Here is a 19,537-nt window from a genome sequence, read left to right on the forward strand (position 1 = left end):
GTTTGTATCGCGAAAATGTTTAGAATAAAAAGAATTACATATTTCGCATGTATATTTAATACATTTATTCCACTTTTTATTCCGTTTCTATAATAATAATGAAATTTTTAAGCTCTGGTGTAAAAGACAATATAATTTAAAAATTTATTAGAAATAACTAAAATACATAAATTTATTTTTATTATAATAATTTACATTTTTCAGTTTTTCACTGAAAAGTGTAATTAATTTTGCTATGCTTAATACACTATTGGTTACTAAAAACTCAATTATTCTGCAATTTTACCTCTTATGAAGGCTATTTCTTCAAAAAATCATTTTTTATTATTTTCCCTGTCATATACATTTATACATGTATGTTAAAACAATATAGTAACTTTCATAAAATTCAGATTAATGAAATAATGAATCATTATGAACATTCAAAATTCAAAATTAAATATTCATTCATCTATTTTTAGTAAAAATACATACATATATAGTTATAACTCATTTATTAAAATATCTTTCCATTTAAAAAGTTTTACATAATATGTGTATATAATATAAATAAGTATTTTCAGCAATAAATTAGAATATTGAATGGTATAACAATATTTAAGATATAACAAACGCAAAAAAAAAAAAAACATATTAGATATTTATAATAAGTTCATAAAACTTTATGTAATTAAGATGATATTGTCTAAATAATGTGAACATTAATTTTAAATTTTAAAACTAAGAAGAAACCCAAAACTTAATATTTACTAAAAAAAAAAAAATAAAAAATGAATTTAAATAAAAATAAATAATGTTTGTGAAACATTTGTGTTTTTTTGTTTTCAATAAATCCTTTATTTTTAGAAATCCTTACGATTTAGCTATTCGTATACATAAAAAAAATTATAACAACAAAATTCATTTTAACAAGTTAATAATTTTTATTTTTAGATTCTTATTTAAAAGAAATATTCTTCTATAAATTATTCTATAAATCCCGGTAATTATTATTGACCCTACTGATTTTTTTTAATAAAGTTAGAATAATATCATATTTTATAACACTTGGTATATTTTGTATTAAACGTGATTTAAATATCTTTCGTTCTTTATTAAAAAATTAAAATTTGAACTTATGGAATACTTTTAAAATATTCGTTCAATTTTATTTAAAGTATGTACATATTGTTCTTTTCACATGTACAAAAATAAAATTTCCGAAAAATTTGTAATGGAATTACTGAAATTAAAAGAGAAAATTTGTATTAGTTTTTCTAAAAATTCTTATTCATAGTACACAAATTTGCCATTAGCAATTTCATTGTCATATTTTACACATTATGCACAATACAATAAGGAAACGGAAAGATAGATGTGAAGGTCAACTGCCAGGTAACTGCAGCTATCAAAGCTTATTATGACTGGATAAATTTAAAATAGCCATCCCTCTCGATTTATCGTTAAATTTATTTCCCAATTGATAACTATATGAAAAAATTTATAAGGCATTAGAGCCGTAGCTTCAAAAATCTTGTAAAATCTAAAATATACATTGAATCTTGATTCAAAATAAATATTTAAAGCGCTTGGCTTTGTTTTGCACTGTTAATTATAAATTTAGACACCATTAAGAAGATATTTTTAAAACTGTTAAAGTATGTATCAATAACTGTAATATTTTTTTTACAATGCAGTATTTTAAAAATTTTTATTACGCAGCAAAACTGCATTAAAACTGTATTTAAAATTTTTTGACTGAATTCTTGAAACAACAGAATATCGAAATAATACTTTTGAATTTTATATATATACTTAGTTTTATTTTATAACTTTAATACAAATAAAATAAATCAATATCTCAAATAGCTGTAGAAAATAATGTATTAAAAAATTTCATAATAACCGCATTATTGAAGCTTTTGATATCACTGCTAAACTCATTCTGGTGTAGTTCCTTAATATTAATGCAACAAAAAAATGTACTTTTCAAATTTTCGTGATTGATTTCTTTTTCACTATGACTTGATTTTTTCCTTGTTTTTAATTCTATAATGTTAATTCCACTATCATATTTAATACTCATGTCAGTAAAATAGTTCATCCATAATACTTTTAACAAAGACGTCGATGAATGAGTTAAAAAAGCAAAATCATAAAATATTATTTTATTTATATTAGTGCTGGAGCCAATTTTTTTAAAAATTTGCTCAAAAAATTCATTTTCCTTTAAACCGTAATCGGAACTTGAAAAACCTGCTTGAAAGTGCAGGACCACAGAGTCACTTTTAAAACTATTTTCTAAATCGAAAATCAACTCACAATAAGAATTTAACAATTTAGGAGAATTTTTGCGAAGATCAGGAAAAACTGTATCCACCTTTTCGCGTAATATTAACAATGCTCTATCGCAAAATAAACTACTATTTAATTTCTCAATAGGTTTTCCAAATTGATATGATAAATTTATAAATTCCGTTCCAGATGTTCTCAAAATTTCAGAAAACTGATGTTGAAAATGTATTGTATTTTGTAATTCCTCAAAATGACTTTTAAAAATATTAAGTTTTTCTATATCCGACAAGTCCTTTAGATGACATCTATCAGAATAGGAACCTCTGTAATCACTGTAATATTTTTCTGTTTTCATTGGCTGCTGCTTAAATAAAATTAAACATTCCTTGGGAATAGGCTTTACTTTGTACCTTTGAATAAAAGCATTTACTACGTTTCGTTTTATATTACTACATTGTTTTATGTCTCCTCTTGTTGGATTTTCAAAGTGATAAATATTAGATTCTATTGCACTTCTTTGATACTGCATAAACATTCGTACATAAACCTCATGTTGTTCTAAAAAATTTAACGGAATTTGCGATTTTTTGAACAAGGAAGGAATTTTCATGTTCTCTTTAATTTTACTCAACATCAATGTTGTATAGCCATCGAAATTCGGTGCTTTGCTATCAAATCCCATACAAATCACGTAAACTTCGGAATTTCCACATTTAGATGTAACTGGTTTAAAAATATTAACATGCCTTAAAAAACAAAACAACTTTTACTGCCTAATAATTTTTTAATTTTTAATTAACTAACCGAAATACGCAGTTCAACAAATACATCATACTAATACTGGCCATGTCAAATAACGTAAACATTTTGATAACAAATGATCCATTTTCTGAAAGAGTTAACAATGCAGTACAAATTTCGGCAAAATGCAAGCAAGAAACAATCTCTTCCTGTGATTCAGGACTTTCAACGCAGTCTATAGATCCATCAGCTGTGATCAAATTTATATTCCCAATTTTTTTGGCGTCTGCAACAATTTTCTCAATATTACTTTGATTTTTAATATCACCAGTAAGATCTTCTCCGAATGTCCAATGATCTAAAGTTTGGAAAATAAATCGGTCATCAACTATCATTTTCTTTAATGGATTCGATTCACAATAAGGATTTAACGAAGTCGAGACCCAATTCCATTTAATCTGTTTCTTTGGAAAATTCGAATATAAATATTGATTTAAAGCAGTTATAAATGCCCCCGGAGCTTCACACAAATGTAAACTGTTGAACTCAGAACTTGAAACTATTTCGAATTGCTCAAGACATTCATAAAATTTACACCATGCCTGAGTAACAAACTCCGCTCCCATATATTTTAATGCCGATTTTACTTCAGAAGCAGGATCACGATGATACGTATGTTTACTCCATCTTTCTATTGGATAGTCATTTAATTTGGATTTAGTATAATTTAAGCTGCTTTTAAGCTGTTGGAGAGCATCAACTTCCTCATTAGTGGAATCAGTGCAAAATAAATCGTTTGCATGCGGCAAAATCCAATTCGACTGTTTTAAATATCTAATTTTCTTTTCGAATAAAGAGTCAATAGGAAATTCTTTTGAATTATACGACATTTAAACTATTTAATAAAACATCTAGCAAAAAATTTAGTAGCTTAAAGATCTAGCAAAATTCAGCTAATTATAGGGAAATACCAAAGTAAACAAAAATTTAATATCAAATCAAAACCGATTGAAGTTATGCTTGCCGGTGTGACACCAAATTTGAAATGTTTACATATGGTTTAATGATTTGATCAATTATCAATCCTTTTGATTGCAATCGATTTGGAATTACTTTTTCCTACTTATATTGTTTTATTCAAAAAAAATTATTATTTAATTTTCTGACAAGGCATATTAATCTTAATTTATTATACTTTGAAGTGTCAAAAAATAAATCAATTATTTTTAATAGAGTTATTTCAAAATATACGACGCTTACTACTTATTTAAAATTTAACTCATTAAAATTTAATTCATAATTTTTGTCAAACGAGAGCAAAAGATAACGATTTTTTGCCAAGATAACTGAGCTAAAATTTAATACGAGAACCCCAATAAAGCGGTTATAGCCAGCAACATATTCATAAGTTGAAAATATTTTGCAATATATGACTCTTTTCTTTAAAAACAAGGCTGGAAGAAACTGAGGCATAATCAGTAGATAAATTTTATTAATAGACTAAAAAAATTAGTTTTAAATAACAGTGTAGAGTGCAAAATAAAATTGAAAGGTTTGTAGATAGTATGCTTTGTAAACTAGAATTAAAGTGTGTGTATAAATTTATTGAACTTATGTGTATTTTTATAAAATTTGACTTATTTAAGAGTTCTGTGTTATTGTAATTTTATCAAAAAATTTTATCGTCAAATTATTTTCGATAATTAATTTTATCAGAAGATATCAATAAACATCAAGAACGTCGCATTCTAAGATTTTTAAATTTACTTTTGTGGGAAAGTAAGCACATACGTTTCATTCCGTTTGTCAAAAAAGTTATTGGCTAGAGGAATAAAACATGTGTCAACCATTTATGCCAAGCTCGTTGTGTAAACATAGGGAATGTAACATTATGTTAATACAACTACATAAGAAAATTAAACAAAAGGGAATCCCCAAAATTAAAAAAAATACTTTATCTTATCATTAGTTTTGATATTTGTTGTGAATGGGTCGTGTCCAAAATTTTAAATTTAAATTTAAGCAGCAAAAGCGAAAAAAAGAAATTACTAAAAACATACATACTTAATATAAATCTAAGATTAATTCTGGATGATAATGAGTTTATTTTGTGAAATCTGTACAGAATTAATAGGTCCCACAGAAGATGTTAGAACAACAACTTGTGGTCATTTATTTCATTTTAATTGTGTATCAGAATGGTATTCTCGTGGGTAAATGGAGCAAAATAACTTAAAAATTTTTAAATTACAATTCTTATCTCCTTTAGACACCGAACATGTCCACATTGTCGGCAAGCAAGTAGTTCACTCAATTTGCAAAAAATCTTTTTGACTTGCGTCACTGAAGATCAAGTACACCTCAACAAAAATTGTCCTTCTGCTAAATTAGAAGAGGAATTGTATTTATCAAAGGCGTCTTTAAAGACATTAAAAGATGATTTAGATGGTAAAATCGCCGATAATCAAGAAATGGTATTAAAACTTTTATCGATGGAAGAGTTCCATACAAGAACAATGGATGAAGTCAAAGATAAATTCAAGGAACTGGAACTTAAGGTAAGTTTGGCAGTAATAGAAAACGAAGGTAAAGATGAACGCTTGAAACAGTATGAGGAGAAAATAACTTTCTTGGAAGAATCATTAAAAAATTCTAAAATAGAGGATGATACCCAAAATGAAATTCTTTTATTAAAACTAATTTTGGAAGAAAAAGAAAAATTGCTTATTAAAGCAAATGAAGATATAAAGAAATTGGAGTTACTTCAAGAGATTAAGGAAAAAACAGCAATGTAAGAATTTTTGGATTAGTGTTTAAAATAATTTAAAAAATATATTTTCATTTTTTATGGCAGCTTTAAAAATTCAGATAGCCGTAGACGACCTTCACATGAAAAGTAAGTAAATATTTTAAAAACATAATTTTACATAATATGCATATTTGTTATGCATTTTAGATTACATTGTTATAGAAGCAGTCATAATGGTAAAAACTGTAAAATCCTTACTAAATCTAGTGATAGTGAGAAAAATAGAATCGTAAAGAGTAACGATAAAGTTGAAGATACTGTTTGTACTAACAATAAAAAAACAAAAGGAGAAAATGTATGCGAAATACCTGAACAATTAGTTGAAGCAATTTTATCTAAATGGGAAAAAGAAAAAATCATTAAAAAATTGTCATCAAAATCAGATAAGCGTGAATCATGAAGATTTCATAAATTTTATTTTTTTTTCCTAATTTTTCCTAATTATATTTATTATACCAAAAAAAAATGTGTTTTTACTTATTACATTAAATTTTCTAAAAAACAAACGAATTGGTATTTGATTTTTTAATTTTATTTTAACAAATTAAATATGAAGTTAGAATCAAAATTTCTAAAATGCATAAAAATAATTACAATTTCGAAATACATAAAAATTAGATGTTTATATATACATTTTTATTTACCTACTAGGGAGAATTTTTATGAATAATAATTGTAAAAATCAAATCTCATTTATAATTCTTGTCTATAAAAAATTAAGTTTCAATTAATCAAATTAATTGTTTTCCAAGTGATCATTAGAAAGATATTTGATCTATTTATGCAATTCGCAGAATACTGATGCAAAATAAAGAAAGCAGATACTTAAAATAACTACTCTTATGTACTTAAAATAATTAAAGGCAAAGTGTTACAAATTTTCAGTTATTCAGTTATTTCAGTTAAATAAAAATGTTTTGTAACATTGTACTGTAAGACTTTCATCTAGGCCTTAAAAATATTCACAATAAAATAAAAATTGCCTATATTTTTATGATTTACAAAAATAGAAACCCAAAAATATTGGAGTTTCTTAATTGAACATAAGAATATCAGTTCGTGTTTAGAAAAAAAAAAAATCTATATATTTAACATCTAATTATAACGAAGGTATTATTATAAAAAAAGAATAATTCCATTCAAAAATTTATAAATTTTCATAAATAAATATGAGTCTAATGAAAATAAAATTCATTCCAAAATTTATATATACGAATGTATATAATTATTTACTTAATCATTCACATTAATATACAAATAACTTTTTTAAAAATTGCTTTAATTTTTTTAAGATGAAATAGATAAATTTCCTTAACGTCTACTACAATAAAAACACTTCTTTATTATCGTTTTATTTTTTTTCATTAATTTTGGCAAGTTATCACAAATGTAATATTTGAAACGAATTGAAAGAGTTTCGTAAAATTAACAATAATTTATTTTAAAATATTATAGTAAATAATTTTTTATTATTTAAAATTTTATTTTATTAAAAAAAAAAAGTATATAATAATTATTTAACTCATATCATAATACAAATAACAAGTTGAGATGTTGAATCAGAAAAAAAACGACAAAAAAACTCAAATGAATCAAAATTTAAAAATTACCATTTAATTTTCGATTTCTGTAATTTTGTACTTGGAGTTTTTTTTTCATAATTTTAAAATTTCTTCTGGATTTAACATCTCTATCAATATTTATAAGACTCTTAATATATTTTATAAACCAACATATTTTATGTATATTAAACCTGTTTTAGTAAATTTTCCATGTTTAAAATAAATTTAATACATTAATTTTAATTTTTTAATTAAATATTACTCATGAGGTTTTCTGTTTTCAATAAATAGTATTTAGTTATTTTTTAAAAATGCATGTAAAAATTTATAGATAGATTATCAAATATATATATTATAGATATTTTTATACATATTCATGAAAAAGGAATAAAAAAATGTTTCTTTTAATACATTTGTAGTGAACTCGGAATAAAATTTTAGCTTATAAATAAATTTGGAGACTAATAAAATTTTTAAAATTCATACATATATGAAATAATAAAATTAGTAATCAATTCAAAACTTATTTTTTATCATAGAAAATTTCAATTTTATCATAATGAGAACATTTAAAAGAATGTCTCGTTTTCAACTAATAAAATAGATATTTTTTGCCCTTTTCTTAAAATAGATACAGTATTTTAATAAATCAAATAATACTAAAATTTTATTTATAAAAATTAATTATGGTATATATATATGTATAGATAAAAGTTTAACAAAATTTTTAATTTTTTCAAAATCAGTAAATAACAATAGCATTAAAATAATAAAAATGTAATTTGAATTATAATAATATCATATGTAATTGCTTTAAAATAACACAATGGAAAGAAATTCAAAAATGAAAAAGTTTTAATTTTTTCTCGTTTTGAAACTTTATATAAATTTTTATATAAACATTTGTATTAAAATGATATAATTAAAAATTTATAACTGATAAACAAATTAGAATTTTATTAAGAATTTAAAATTTATATTGAAATCTTGAACAACTTAAATTTATTTTCGTAAATATAAATGTAAATTATTTTAAAGAATAACATCTTGTGTAATTTATGTTCAAAAGGAACGTTGCAATTATATTTAGTTTTTTTTTTTTTCTTTTACAAAGAACAATGCAAACCCATACAAGCCTTTATTTTTTAACAAATTATTTTTTTTAAAAATCTTCATAAGCATAATATATCATTATTTCTATTCAAAATATTTTACTATATGTATAATAGAAACTACATTAAAAGCGATAAGAACCTATTTAAAATATGTGCCAAATAGAAAACTTCTAATTATGGTGAAAAACTGATTTATCAATGAATGTAAATGTTAAAATTTTCTAATATAGATTTTATCTTTAATAAAAAAAAAAAACCTAAAACGAAAAGCTATATTTTTTTTTGTTTATTTTTTTTTTCGCAGTATAATAAATCGACATTTAAAATTTAGTTACATATTAAAAATAAGAATGCTTATAAGGCAGTTTTTTAATATTTTTACAAATTTAATTCTTTAGTAATTTTAAACGATAAAAAATATGTAAATTTTTATATCAAATTTTGGATTTGCTCTTTTATTTATAAATGTAAATTTTTTTAAGGTTGAACAACCTTAATTTTTCGCTCAATATTTCCTCTACATATTGGACATAAATCAACTTTTGATTCACAATTAAGGCAACAGCACATATGACCACAAGGTATAAAAATTATTTTCACCTAAAATAAATAGTTAATATAAAATTTTATTTAACATAATAAAAAAAAAAAAATAAAACCATAACTTACATATTCTTCCATACAAATAACACATTCTGAAATTTCGTGCTCCGAACTATCTTTTGTTGTCGAAGTAGATGGTTTAGCATTATATTCATTTGTTGGCTTTAATGAGTCTAATGGACTTTGTACGGGAGCAGAGGGAACACGAGCATAACTGGTATTATTTGTTTCTGTGATGAATTTTTCAATTGAAAGTAGTATCAAACGCCGATCTCTTTCGTCTCGAATACCAGCATTTTCTAAATCGTTTTCATTTAATTTTTCTAAACAAATATCGTTATTTTGCCATAATTTTTGTAAAAACGGTAGGCAATGTATTACGCCATTAACAAGAAATTGAAATCCAAGTAATGGATCAATTGAGTAAGATGTTTTCACAGAAAACTCAAGGGGTCTGGAATCCAATAGTTTTTGATACTGCAATAACCAAAAATCTTGCTCTTCGTTGCATTTTTGAGCTTCCATTATTGTTAGTGTATCCAATAACTATTAAAAATATTTTCCGAATATAATTTTTATTTTTTATAAATTTGTTTTACATTAAGTTGTAACTTACTTGTTCCTTCCGTTTTTCTTGTTGGTCTAATAAATCCATTAAAATATTTGTTAAACGAAGTCTTTTTTCAGCTAATTCATTCTGCAAAATATGAGAAAAATTTGATTGATTGTTATATACATACATCAACTTTAAACAAATACTTACAATTTGTTCTACATTAGAAAATTGTTTTTTCTCAATCTCCAACACAGTCATACTAGCTAATTGAGTTTCAACAATTTTTAATTGTTCTATTAGACCCCACGAACGCGCATCGTTTTTAGATATTAAAGATGCAACAGCTTGTTTTTGCAGTTCTTCATCTTCATAAATTTTTTCAATTATAAGACCACGCTCCCTTTCGTAATTTGAAAAAAATGTTTGCAGTTGCTTTGATGTTTCTTGTTCTTTTTCTAAAATATCTACAGTAGATGCACATCGATTGTTTAAAAAACTTTCAAATTTATATTGATCATCTCGTAAAACCTCACTCATAATACATAACATTTCTTGTTTCCTCAGTTCAGAATGTTCTAATTGAACCTACAATTGCAAAGAGATGAAAAAAATTTACGAAATCTCTCCTATTTTAAAACAACAACTAATTATTAAAACAACCTTCTCAAGCAGACGTTCTTTTTCCAATTGTTCTTTTTCCAAAAGCTCTACGTCAGAATTATTTTTCAATGCCAAAAATTTTTCAATAACTACATTAGCATTTTCTTCAGCTATAATTAATTGATAAACTTAAAATTAAAAAAAAAAAAAATAAAAATCTATAATAATTACTTTTACGAATATCTTCAATCAATTTTGTTCTTTCAATATCTCTTTGTTGCTGGATTTTATTGAATAAAGATTCATTTTCATTTTGTTGCAGCAGAACAGTTTGCAAAAGCTAAAAAATGTAGGAATTTATGTTTAAAGAAAGTACATTTCTAGGGAAAACTCTATAAACTCTATTATGTATGCCAATTGTTCTTACTTCTTTCTTCATTTTTTGTTGTTTTAATTGTATTTCCTCAAAAAGAGCCTAAAATTATAGTTTGTTTAAATAAATAAAATAAATGGTTTTTATATCGCCGTTATAACATACATCTTCATTTCCATATCCATCGGTAATAATTTGTAAAGAATTTCGCTTTTTTGTGGAGCTTTTCATCAAATTGTCTAATTGTCTAATTAAGGCCTGAAATAAAAGTTTATTAAAAAAACTTAATTTTGTTTTTTGAAATCAATTCACATCTTCTTTCGAAATATCAGTATTTAGCTTGAGTGCATCCTGAGCAATTTCGACGGCGCCAGCTGTCCTTTCAGTTTTTTCTGGAATATTGCTGTCTGTTTCATCAATTTTCTCTCCCGTACTCAGATATTTTAATATACTGTCAGTTGTTTGGTTTAATATATCCGCTTCTGGCCATTCAATCACATCTTTATCCAGTATCAAATCTCGCAGATTGTCACATGTATACAACATAACGGGGAGACGTTTCAAGTCCTTATTTTCACTTATATTAAGAATACGTAAGTTAGGCATTAAATTTATTTCATCTATCGATTGCACTTTATTACAAGAAATGTCGAGTAATTCTAAATATTTCAAACTTTTTATTGTTTTAGGTAATTTGACGATATTATTTTTTGCAAGTAATAGTTCCTATTTTCAAATATAATTAATTAGTATTGATAATAAACTTAAACATATTAGCTTACCCTAAGATTTTCTAAAGTATAAATTTCATCTGGCAGTAGTTTTATTTTGTTGAATCTTAAATCAAGAGTGGTTAACAAGGACAAATCACGAAGTTGTCCAGTCGGTGTACTACAAAAAGACGTTAATCTATTGTTATTTAATATTAGAATCTCTTTACGCAATATACGACAATTAATAAAAACACCAGAAGGAACTTCTTTTAAATTACATTCTGATAAATCAAAAACTGGCTCTGGAGTATCTTTTGCCTGTAATTAACAGTAGTCATTTAAAATGCAATTAGTACTATGAAAATTATTTTATTTAATGGTTCAAAGTGATTTTATATAGGCATATACATACGTAAAAAAGATTATCTACAATCGTACATCAAATATTTTAAAAAAGCACGTATTACATATTTACCAAACATATTTTGTATTCTAATCGGCTCTTATAATCGATTTTCTCCATGTCAACTTCTGTAATAATTTTTCTGGGTAATGATTCAGGCGGAGGTTCATCTTTCGATAATTTGCAACCCATACATGAATATTTTCAAATCTAATCAAAATTTTCTCCGTCGTAAAAATATCTACCAATTATCACCTGAATCCAATATAAATTTTAACAAGATCAGTTATTAAAATGATTTTAGTAAATAAGAAATTTGTTTTTTGTTTTTTTAATTTCCTAAATTTTTAATAAATATGTGATACTTTAAGAGGCTTTCATTAATATTTTAAAAATCTCTATTTACTTTTTCTGAAATAATCTTAAAGTAAAAAGAATTCTTTGACGTTTGTTAAGAATGATTAAGCAAACAGTAAATCTAAAACTGTACTGTGGTAAATAATTAAATTTTTTGGGAACTTTTTAAAATTTTTAAATGTTTGTGTTCTTGCTGTTTTATAATTAATTTTTGTTCACCTCAGTACCTTTTACGTTCATCATAGATATTTTTTAGAAACTATTTTGTAGTTTTTTTCCAAAAAAGCGAAAAAATGAATATGAAAATATTTTCAATGAAAGTCTTTATTTTAATATTCGATATTGAATAACTTAAAAAAAATTTAACTTCAATAAATTTGATGCTCTCAATTTAAATCGGTTCACGAATATTAATTTTCTGCGATACACTAGATTTAAAGATTAAGTTCCTATTGTAACATCATAAAAACATACGTTGCACTTATATAAAAATCAATGTGCAACATAAATTTTTGAAAGCTGCTAGTTTATAAGTCATAATTGGTAAATAAGATGTGAAGGAACTATAAGCGTCGAGATGATAATTTATAATATAATTACAGTTGCATCAGATGAAAAAATAAAGTAAGTCACTCCAAAATGCTAGTTTTAAATTATATATGATATATTGATAACGGAACGGAAAATCATTTGATCCATTCCCTAAACTACCACTAGATAATCTGCAAAAATAATTTTAAATTGCAATCGAACGCAAATGAAGATATTGAATGACCTTAAGATTTATTTTGGGAAATTCTCAATAGTACTCCTACAGTTCTTTCAAATCTTTCACCTTTTTTGATAAGAACAGCTGAATTAGCTGAAGATTTTATTTTGAATATTCTAAAATAAAAATAAACCAACTTTTACTAAAAATAGAAGTACATTTATAGTATGTTAATTAAAAAAAACCTATTTTTTAAACTTCTACTGAATTTTGGATTTATAAAATAAAATTAATAATTTTAAAATGGATAAACGATTAAATTTCTTATCAATAGCTCTAATAGATGCACTTGAAGATGAAAATTATGAATGTGTTGAAAAACTAGTGAAAGAACATAACGCTGATCCAAATTTTACAATAATAGAAAGACATCTCGCCCCTATACATTTCAGTTGTGGAATGGAAAACCTGGAATTAGCGGAAAATGTCACTGAACTATTTTTAGATTATGGAGCTAACCCAAATTTACCAACACCTGATGACGGTTTGACCCCGCTTCATATCGCTGCTATGAGTGGAAGACAAGCACTTGTTCGAATGCTGCTACATAAAGGAGCTGATATTACTATAATGGATAAAGAAAATAGAACACCACTTCAATATGCAGTATTCGACTGTCATTTTGAGGTCATAGAAACTATTAAAAAATTTATTTTTGAAAAAAAGATTGAAAATAAGGTAGGAATTAAGGAAAAGCAAAAGGCTTTAGATTTTTTAAAGAAAAATGAAAATGATGATTTTATTGCTGAACTTGATGAAAACAAATATACCCCAAATCGTATTAATTACAATTTCGATATAACATCTCCGTATTTCGTTAATATCACACACCGACGCAAAAATAAAACAAAGACACTTGAACAAAATCAAGATACAATCAAAGATAATGAAAATGACGAAAGTCATGGTAAAATATCTCATGAACCTGAAGAAAATCAATCATTTTTAACATCAACAATGAATGATCATGCCAAAAAAAATTTGTTTGAGCTTACAGAAGAAAATCTCAATGAACTAACTAAAAATGGAACAAATGAAAATTCCAGAGTTTCTCTAATTCAAAGTTGGAGAGAAAAGGTTCAACAATCTAAGAGAAATCAGTCAATTTTATACCATTTCGATGATTTAGAAAATCTTTTAGATGGTATTATTTCAGATGAAAATGTAGATTTTACAAATACTTCAGTTGAAATAGTAGATGTAGTATTTGAAAAAGTAGAAGAAAAAAAATCGGGTTTTAAGCTGGATGATACAGCATTTGGAAAGCTTCTAAACACATTACGTGAAAAAAGATTGTACAACAGTGATACTAGTTTTGCAACGGCGTTAGCTCCAGAAGAAAATAAAAAATGTTTAAATGATATAACACTAATTAAAAGTTCTCAAGCCGAACAAGTTTTGTATCAAATGTCCGAAAAATACCAATACATTGATCGGGATGAAGGGCTGGTATTTTTTGAAGAAAAATTAGCTATGAACACTAATAAAAATGATAGAAAAAGCGCAAATTTAAATTCTAGTCGTTCAACAATATCAACACAGATAACAGTTCCATCAGAATATGACACTGAAGCTTTGCGAGAAGAATTGACAAAAATTGGAGAGCCACCTGGGCCAATTACAAAAACTACCAAAAGATTGTATACAAAACGTTTAATTAAATATAAAAGAGACCCTGAGAGACAATTATCTGTTCAAAATTCATCAAATGGTAAACAAATACCAAATTATTCAATTGAACTTCTAAAAACCGTTTCAAATCCAGAATTCTTTAGAAGAATTACGGAATATTATAAATTTGAAGAAGAAATGTCAGTGCAATTCAAAAATAACCACAAAAATACAGATAAAAAGTGGCGTGAAGGAAACTTAAAACAAAGTTTCATATATTTCTTAATAGATCCACGTATATCACAGAATTTACCAGCTAAAAGCAAATTTACAAACGAACATGAAACTTGGAAACAATTTCTTTTATCTATATTTTATGTTGGTAAAGGAAAAAGTGTTAGACCGTATGCACATTTATATGATGCCATGAAAATTCACATGCGATCTAAAAAACTTGATGTTGATGATATAACTGAAATTTTAAGCTTTAGAAAATTTGGTACAAAAATTAAACCAACTATGTGCTCATTTCGGTCACCGTCGAAGAGCTTATCAGAAAGTGATAAATTAACTAGAATATTAGATATTTGGAAATCTGAGGCTGGGGTAATATGTTTGCATGTTTTCCACAATATATTACCAGCAGAAGCATATACCAGAGAAGCTGCTATAATAGATACAATGGGCTTACAGCATTTAACTAACATGAAAAGAGGGGACTATTATGGTCCAGCTAGTTCATGGACAATGAGAAAACGTAAGTGTTTAGGGGTAGCTTTACTTTTGAAGGCAATGAAAATTTTTCTTGCTGAAGGCGAATCTCAATTATTTCCAAGCGATTTAATATAAAAATTCGTGATTTTTTTTTTTTTTACATCTAGTAAAATATAAAATAAGTTTTAGATAAATTTAAAACCAAATTGAACTGCAATCATGTTTCTTAATAAGTTGACTGAATTTGTAATAAGGAACAAGATAAATTATTTTAAGACGTGATAAAAAAAAGTTAATTAAAAAAGCATTATTGCAATTCACGTAATTAAGTTTTTAGGGTCTTTTCGCGTTCAACTTACTAAAATGACAAAGTTTGTAATCGAATTATCGAAAACGAGCCATTAGTTAGAAAATATGTGACAAAAAGGCTACAGAGTTCTTAGAGATGACAACAAGTTTAAATAGAAAACTGTCCTCAAACAAAGGGAAAATTGGAGCCTAGAACACTGTGATTTTTTTTTAATATACGTATGTACATACAGAAATACACAAAAACAAAACATTTTTTGTGGATTTTTTATATTTTTAATTTAATGTAGAGTAAATTTGGTCTCAAAGTTATCTTGTTATTTTGTAAGGAAAAGAATCATATATATTTGCCACATAAATTAGTAAATCAGTATTAAAATTTTTTTATGTACATACAGTATATAAAACATGTTATAAGAATCTACATATTTACCTTTAATTGTACAAGATTTAAAGTATTAAATTAATTCATGTCATACCTAATATTAGAAATAGAAAATGCAATTACTGTATAGCTTTAAAAATAATATCATTATAATAAAAGGCTAATGTAGCCAATTTAAGAGAAAATTTATTAAATTATGTATGTATGTATATTTTTTGTGTATAACATTTTATTCTTAAAATTTCATTAAAATTTTATTTTTAAAATTTTCACTCATTTTATTTAATGCTAACAAATATTGTAATTTTGTTTGCAATTGTACATGTTTGATTTGCAGACTTGTTAATTTTATTATTGTCTTTACGTTTGATTTGGGATGGATAATAATTGAGAGCGTTTTTTTGCAGATCTGCTTAGGTATTTGTAGAAGTGTATATAAATATCTGGTTATCGATTTTATCCAATATGAAATGTGCAATGTAACACATAAGAAAAAAAGAAATTTTCATTCTATTTGCTGTTTCTATAGCTTCATTTTATTAACGTTTATTTATATGTTGCTGCAAACGTCATTTTTAATTTGAAAAAAAGAAATTGCGGGAAAAACGGTCTTTATGTTATCATTATTATAAAAGAAAAATAAAAGAAAAAATGTAAAAATATTCAATAACAATATTGAACCAAACAAAATTCTTATACCATAAGGAAGTTTAACGCTTTTTCAAATCACAATTTTGTTATACGGTCGAAATGTCAAAGCGCTGACACGAAGTTTTAAATTTTCTTCAAATATGTATGTATTGAATGCAATGAATTGACACGACTCTCGATTTCGATGTTTAAAAGATCATCGATATTTATTTATGTTCGATATATTAGTATTATATTGTATATGCCAATCCAAGCATATAAACAAACACTAGTGTATTATAAAGTTAAATTATAAATTTTTCGTTGCAATTCTTCATTACAATAACCACAAGATTTAAATAGGAAATAAATCTTTATTTTATTGCACCTCGCGAATTTTTTATAATTTTTAAATAGTTTCTATATAGAATGTCTGCTATTTTGAATAATAAAATTGAGGCAGTAACTTTTAGTATTGCAAAAACCGCCGAATTAGCTTTGCAATATGGAGATGAAACTTTAAATGATAAAAAAGTATTTGAGAAATTTATTTTTGACATAGCTTCAATAGCCTCAAATGCTAAAATTGTTGACGAATGTATTGAAAAGTCCAAAGATGCGCAAAACATAGAGGAATTTGAATCAAAATATAGAGAACTCAGAAACAATTCTAATACGAATGTTCGAACAAGTAAATATTACGAAGATTGGATTGAAAAAATATCAGAAATAATAGGTAACTTTTGCTTTACTTTTCTTAACGTTTACTTAATGCTGAATATTAGGTTCTAGTGAGAACCATAGAAATTTAGTTCAAGATGAAGATTTTGAAATGACTGCAGAAATCAGTGACATTGATCCCATAACTAAAAAACGAATGCAAAATCCTCTCAAAAATAAGATTTGTGGCCATTATTATGAAAAGGTATGTATCAATTTTTGTTTTTCATAAGTATAACAAAAAATAATTATTGAATTGTTTTTTTTAGGACTCTATTCTTCAGACAATTTCTGAAAATCGCAAGTATAAGTGTCCTATCGTTGGCTGTACGAATAAAGAAATAATTAAAAAAACTTCTCTTGAGGAAGATTTAGGATTTAAGTTGAAATTGAAGAGAATGCTTAACAGGGATTAATATAAAAACTAGATCAAAAATATGTACATATTAATATTCTTTTTAATTTTCTACTTCAATTTCCATTTCCACAGCTTTCTGACGAACTTCAGAATGCTGCCTTACAAAACAGACAGCAGGTTTTTGCAAAATATTTGCTACAATATCAAGAATATCTTTTTTTGAAAATTCTTCTTGAGCTCTGTATCCCCATTCAAGAATATACCTTAAAAAGAGAAAAAGGTAAAAATTTTAAATTTTAAATTTGTTGGTATCTTACTCTGCTTCACTGGCTGATATTGGTTGAACTTTGGTTCTTTTCAAATAAAGTTGTTTAACAAATGTTTCCGTTAAAAGCTTCTTTACAACAAATGGAAAACTATCGTTAGGTTCTTCCATAGGAATTTTCAATTTTTTTAAATATTCAATCACGACTTCTACAATTTTATTTTAGTTACATTATGTACATATGTACATGCATAAAAAGTACCACAATAACACAAAGTTACCTTCATTAACGGGTTCACCTTTCATAAATATATATGATAGAACTAAAAATAATAGTGTTAATTCAGGTTTTTGTTTTTCGGTTAATTCCAAAACAGAAGATTCTAAAGTTGAAGTAGTAATATAAGATTTTGTGGATTTTGATTCAGGTACTTCATGAAGCTTAATTCCATATACCTGTAATCGTTAAAATTATGCATCATAAAAAAAAAATTACAATTTTATAACTAAAATATCTACATCTAATAAAATTTCTTTGGCTCCATTAACAGCATCATTAAAAAACTTTGTATTCCCGCCAACAGCGTTTGTAATTATATCTGATTTCTTAATTGGTAACTTCGCAGTCGAATTATTGAGTATTAATTTTACCACATTTTTTATATATTCATTCATAGTATACGGCGAATATCCTTGAGAAGACATTTTAATTTTTATGTTTTCAAACAAACTTTATACAAAAACAAACGAAGTAATGAAATACTACAAAAATTTATATATATAGATAAACAAACAAGCTGTTGTTGTAAAGGGTTGCCAATAAGAATAAACACACATCGAACTAATAGTGTGAAAGATCAAAATCAAAATAGATCAATAATGAAGTAAAAGTTAAAAGACCTGTCGTCGATTGTTGTTATGTTTTGCTAATAAATGAGTTCTCACATCCGGTAAAAACACACCAAACTCTGAGTTATTTCTTGACAACATCAAAAATAAAACGACTATGTGTATTAAAAAATTTAAAAATTATTTTGGCTCTGTGAAACTTGAAAATTTTTTTTTATTCCGTAGAGCGTGATTTGAATGTTAAGCTCTAACCATGAAAAAAGAAGACCAATTTTGAGCTTTATGCTATCCGAGGGAAAAAACATCGACATTTCAAATGCTATTGATGCTATTGAATAAATTCATATATATATTTATCGTAATTCTGATATGGTATTGTTGTAAAATAATTAACATTCCGTCGTTTGTTCCATTATTTTAACCTTGATAAGAGAAAATATTTTTTATAAAAAAATGGAGTCAATTATTCTTTCATGAAAAATCAAATTTTTTTAATTTTAAAATTTCTTAAACAATCTGGTTATAATAAGTTTTTTATTTTTGTCATCAGATTTATTTGATTAAAAATTAGACTCATTTGATTAACTTGACATAAGAGAAAAAGAAATTTTGATTTTAGACAACTGAAAGCCTATTCATTTCAATATTCAGTGAGATATTTTATCTGAACATTGTTTTTATCGTGTTTAGATTTTGGATTGCTACATTTGTGCTGCTATCCTTAAACTTGAATTCAAACTCCTGCCTTACCAACTTAATCCCAAATTGCAAATTCTTCCTCAAATTCTTCCAGTGCTTTGGGTTTTTAAAATTCTGACATC

The 19,537-nt window shown here is 25.2% G+C and overlaps 6 protein-coding genes across 6 annotated transcripts; 3 read left to right on the forward strand and 3 right to left on the reverse strand.

Annotated features, from left to right (window-relative positions):
* Nucleotides 1-1,747: 1,747 nt before the first annotated feature.
* LOC129615715 (cap-specific mRNA (nucleoside-2'-O-)-methyltransferase 2) lies at nt 1,748-4,007 on the reverse strand. The gene is made up of 2 exons (XM_055531079.1): nt 3,079-4,007; nt 1,748-3,020 (listed from the first exon to the last, which is right to left on the reverse strand). The coding sequence occupies exons 1-2, from the start codon at nt 3,903-3,905 to the stop codon at nt 1,841-1,843; spliced, it is 2,007 nt and encodes a 668-aa protein (XP_055387054.1). The 5' UTR covers nt 3,906-4,007; the 3' UTR covers nt 1,748-1,840.
* A 1,101-nt stretch (nt 4,008-5,108) lies between these two features.
* LOC129615756 (E3 ubiquitin-protein ligase TRAIP-like) lies at nt 5,109-6,313 on the forward strand. Its single transcript, XM_055531128.1, has 4 exons — nt 5,109-5,228; nt 5,285-5,806; nt 5,870-5,911; nt 5,987-6,313. Exons 1-4 carry the CDS (start codon nt 5,113-5,115, stop codon nt 6,222-6,224), a joined length of 918 nt encoding a protein of 305 aa, XP_055387103.1. The 5' UTR covers nt 5,109-5,112; the 3' UTR covers nt 6,225-6,313.
* Nucleotides 6,314-8,645: 2,332 nt separating this feature from the next.
* On the reverse strand, nt 8,646-12,142 carry LOC129615724 (E3 ubiquitin-protein ligase LRSAM1-like). Its single transcript, XM_055531091.1, has 11 exons — nt 11,822-12,142; nt 11,416-11,664; nt 10,946-11,359; nt 10,799-10,891; nt 10,688-10,735; nt 10,492-10,600; nt 10,321-10,430; nt 9,868-10,245; nt 9,721-9,801; nt 9,171-9,650; nt 8,646-9,101 (listed from the first exon to the last, which is right to left on the reverse strand). The coding sequence occupies exons 1-11, from the start codon at nt 11,939-11,941 to the stop codon at nt 8,979-8,981; spliced, it is 2,205 nt and encodes a 734-aa protein (XP_055387066.1). The 5' UTR covers nt 11,942-12,142; the 3' UTR covers nt 8,646-8,978.
* Nucleotides 12,143-13,048: 906 nt separating this feature from the next.
* Nucleotides 13,049-15,497, forward strand: LOC129615722 (uncharacterized). The gene has a single exon (XM_055531089.1). The coding sequence runs from the start codon at nt 13,119-13,121 to the stop codon at nt 15,333-15,335; it is 2,217 nt and encodes a 738-aa protein (XP_055387064.1). The 5' UTR covers nt 13,049-13,118; the 3' UTR covers nt 15,336-15,497.
* A 1,435-nt stretch (nt 15,498-16,932) lies between these two features.
* LOC129615757 (E3 SUMO-protein ligase NSE2-like) lies at nt 16,933-17,663 on the forward strand. Its single transcript, XM_055531129.1, has 3 exons — nt 16,933-17,260; nt 17,310-17,449; nt 17,514-17,663. The coding sequence occupies exons 1-3, from the start codon at nt 16,954-16,956 to the stop codon at nt 17,658-17,660; spliced, it is 594 nt and encodes a 197-aa protein (XP_055387104.1). The 5' UTR covers nt 16,933-16,953; the 3' UTR covers nt 17,661-17,663.
* A 39-nt stretch (nt 17,664-17,702) lies between these two features.
* On the reverse strand, nt 17,703-18,587 carry LOC129615717 (melanoma-associated antigen D2). The gene is made up of 4 exons (XM_055531083.1): nt 18,387-18,587; nt 18,149-18,323; nt 17,920-18,076; nt 17,703-17,865 (listed from the first exon to the last, which is right to left on the reverse strand). Exons 1-4 carry the CDS (start codon nt 18,570-18,572, stop codon nt 17,703-17,705), a joined length of 681 nt encoding a protein of 226 aa, XP_055387058.1. The 5' UTR covers nt 18,573-18,587.
* Nucleotides 18,588-19,537: the final 950 nt, after the last annotated feature.

Source organism: Condylostylus longicornis, unplaced genomic scaffold, assembly GCF_029603195.1.
Source record: "Condylostylus longicornis isolate FDR11 unplaced genomic scaffold, ASM2960319v2 ptg000145l, whole genome shotgun sequence".
Taxonomy (NCBI): Eukaryota; Metazoa; Arthropoda; class Insecta; order Diptera; family Dolichopodidae; genus Condylostylus; species Condylostylus longicornis.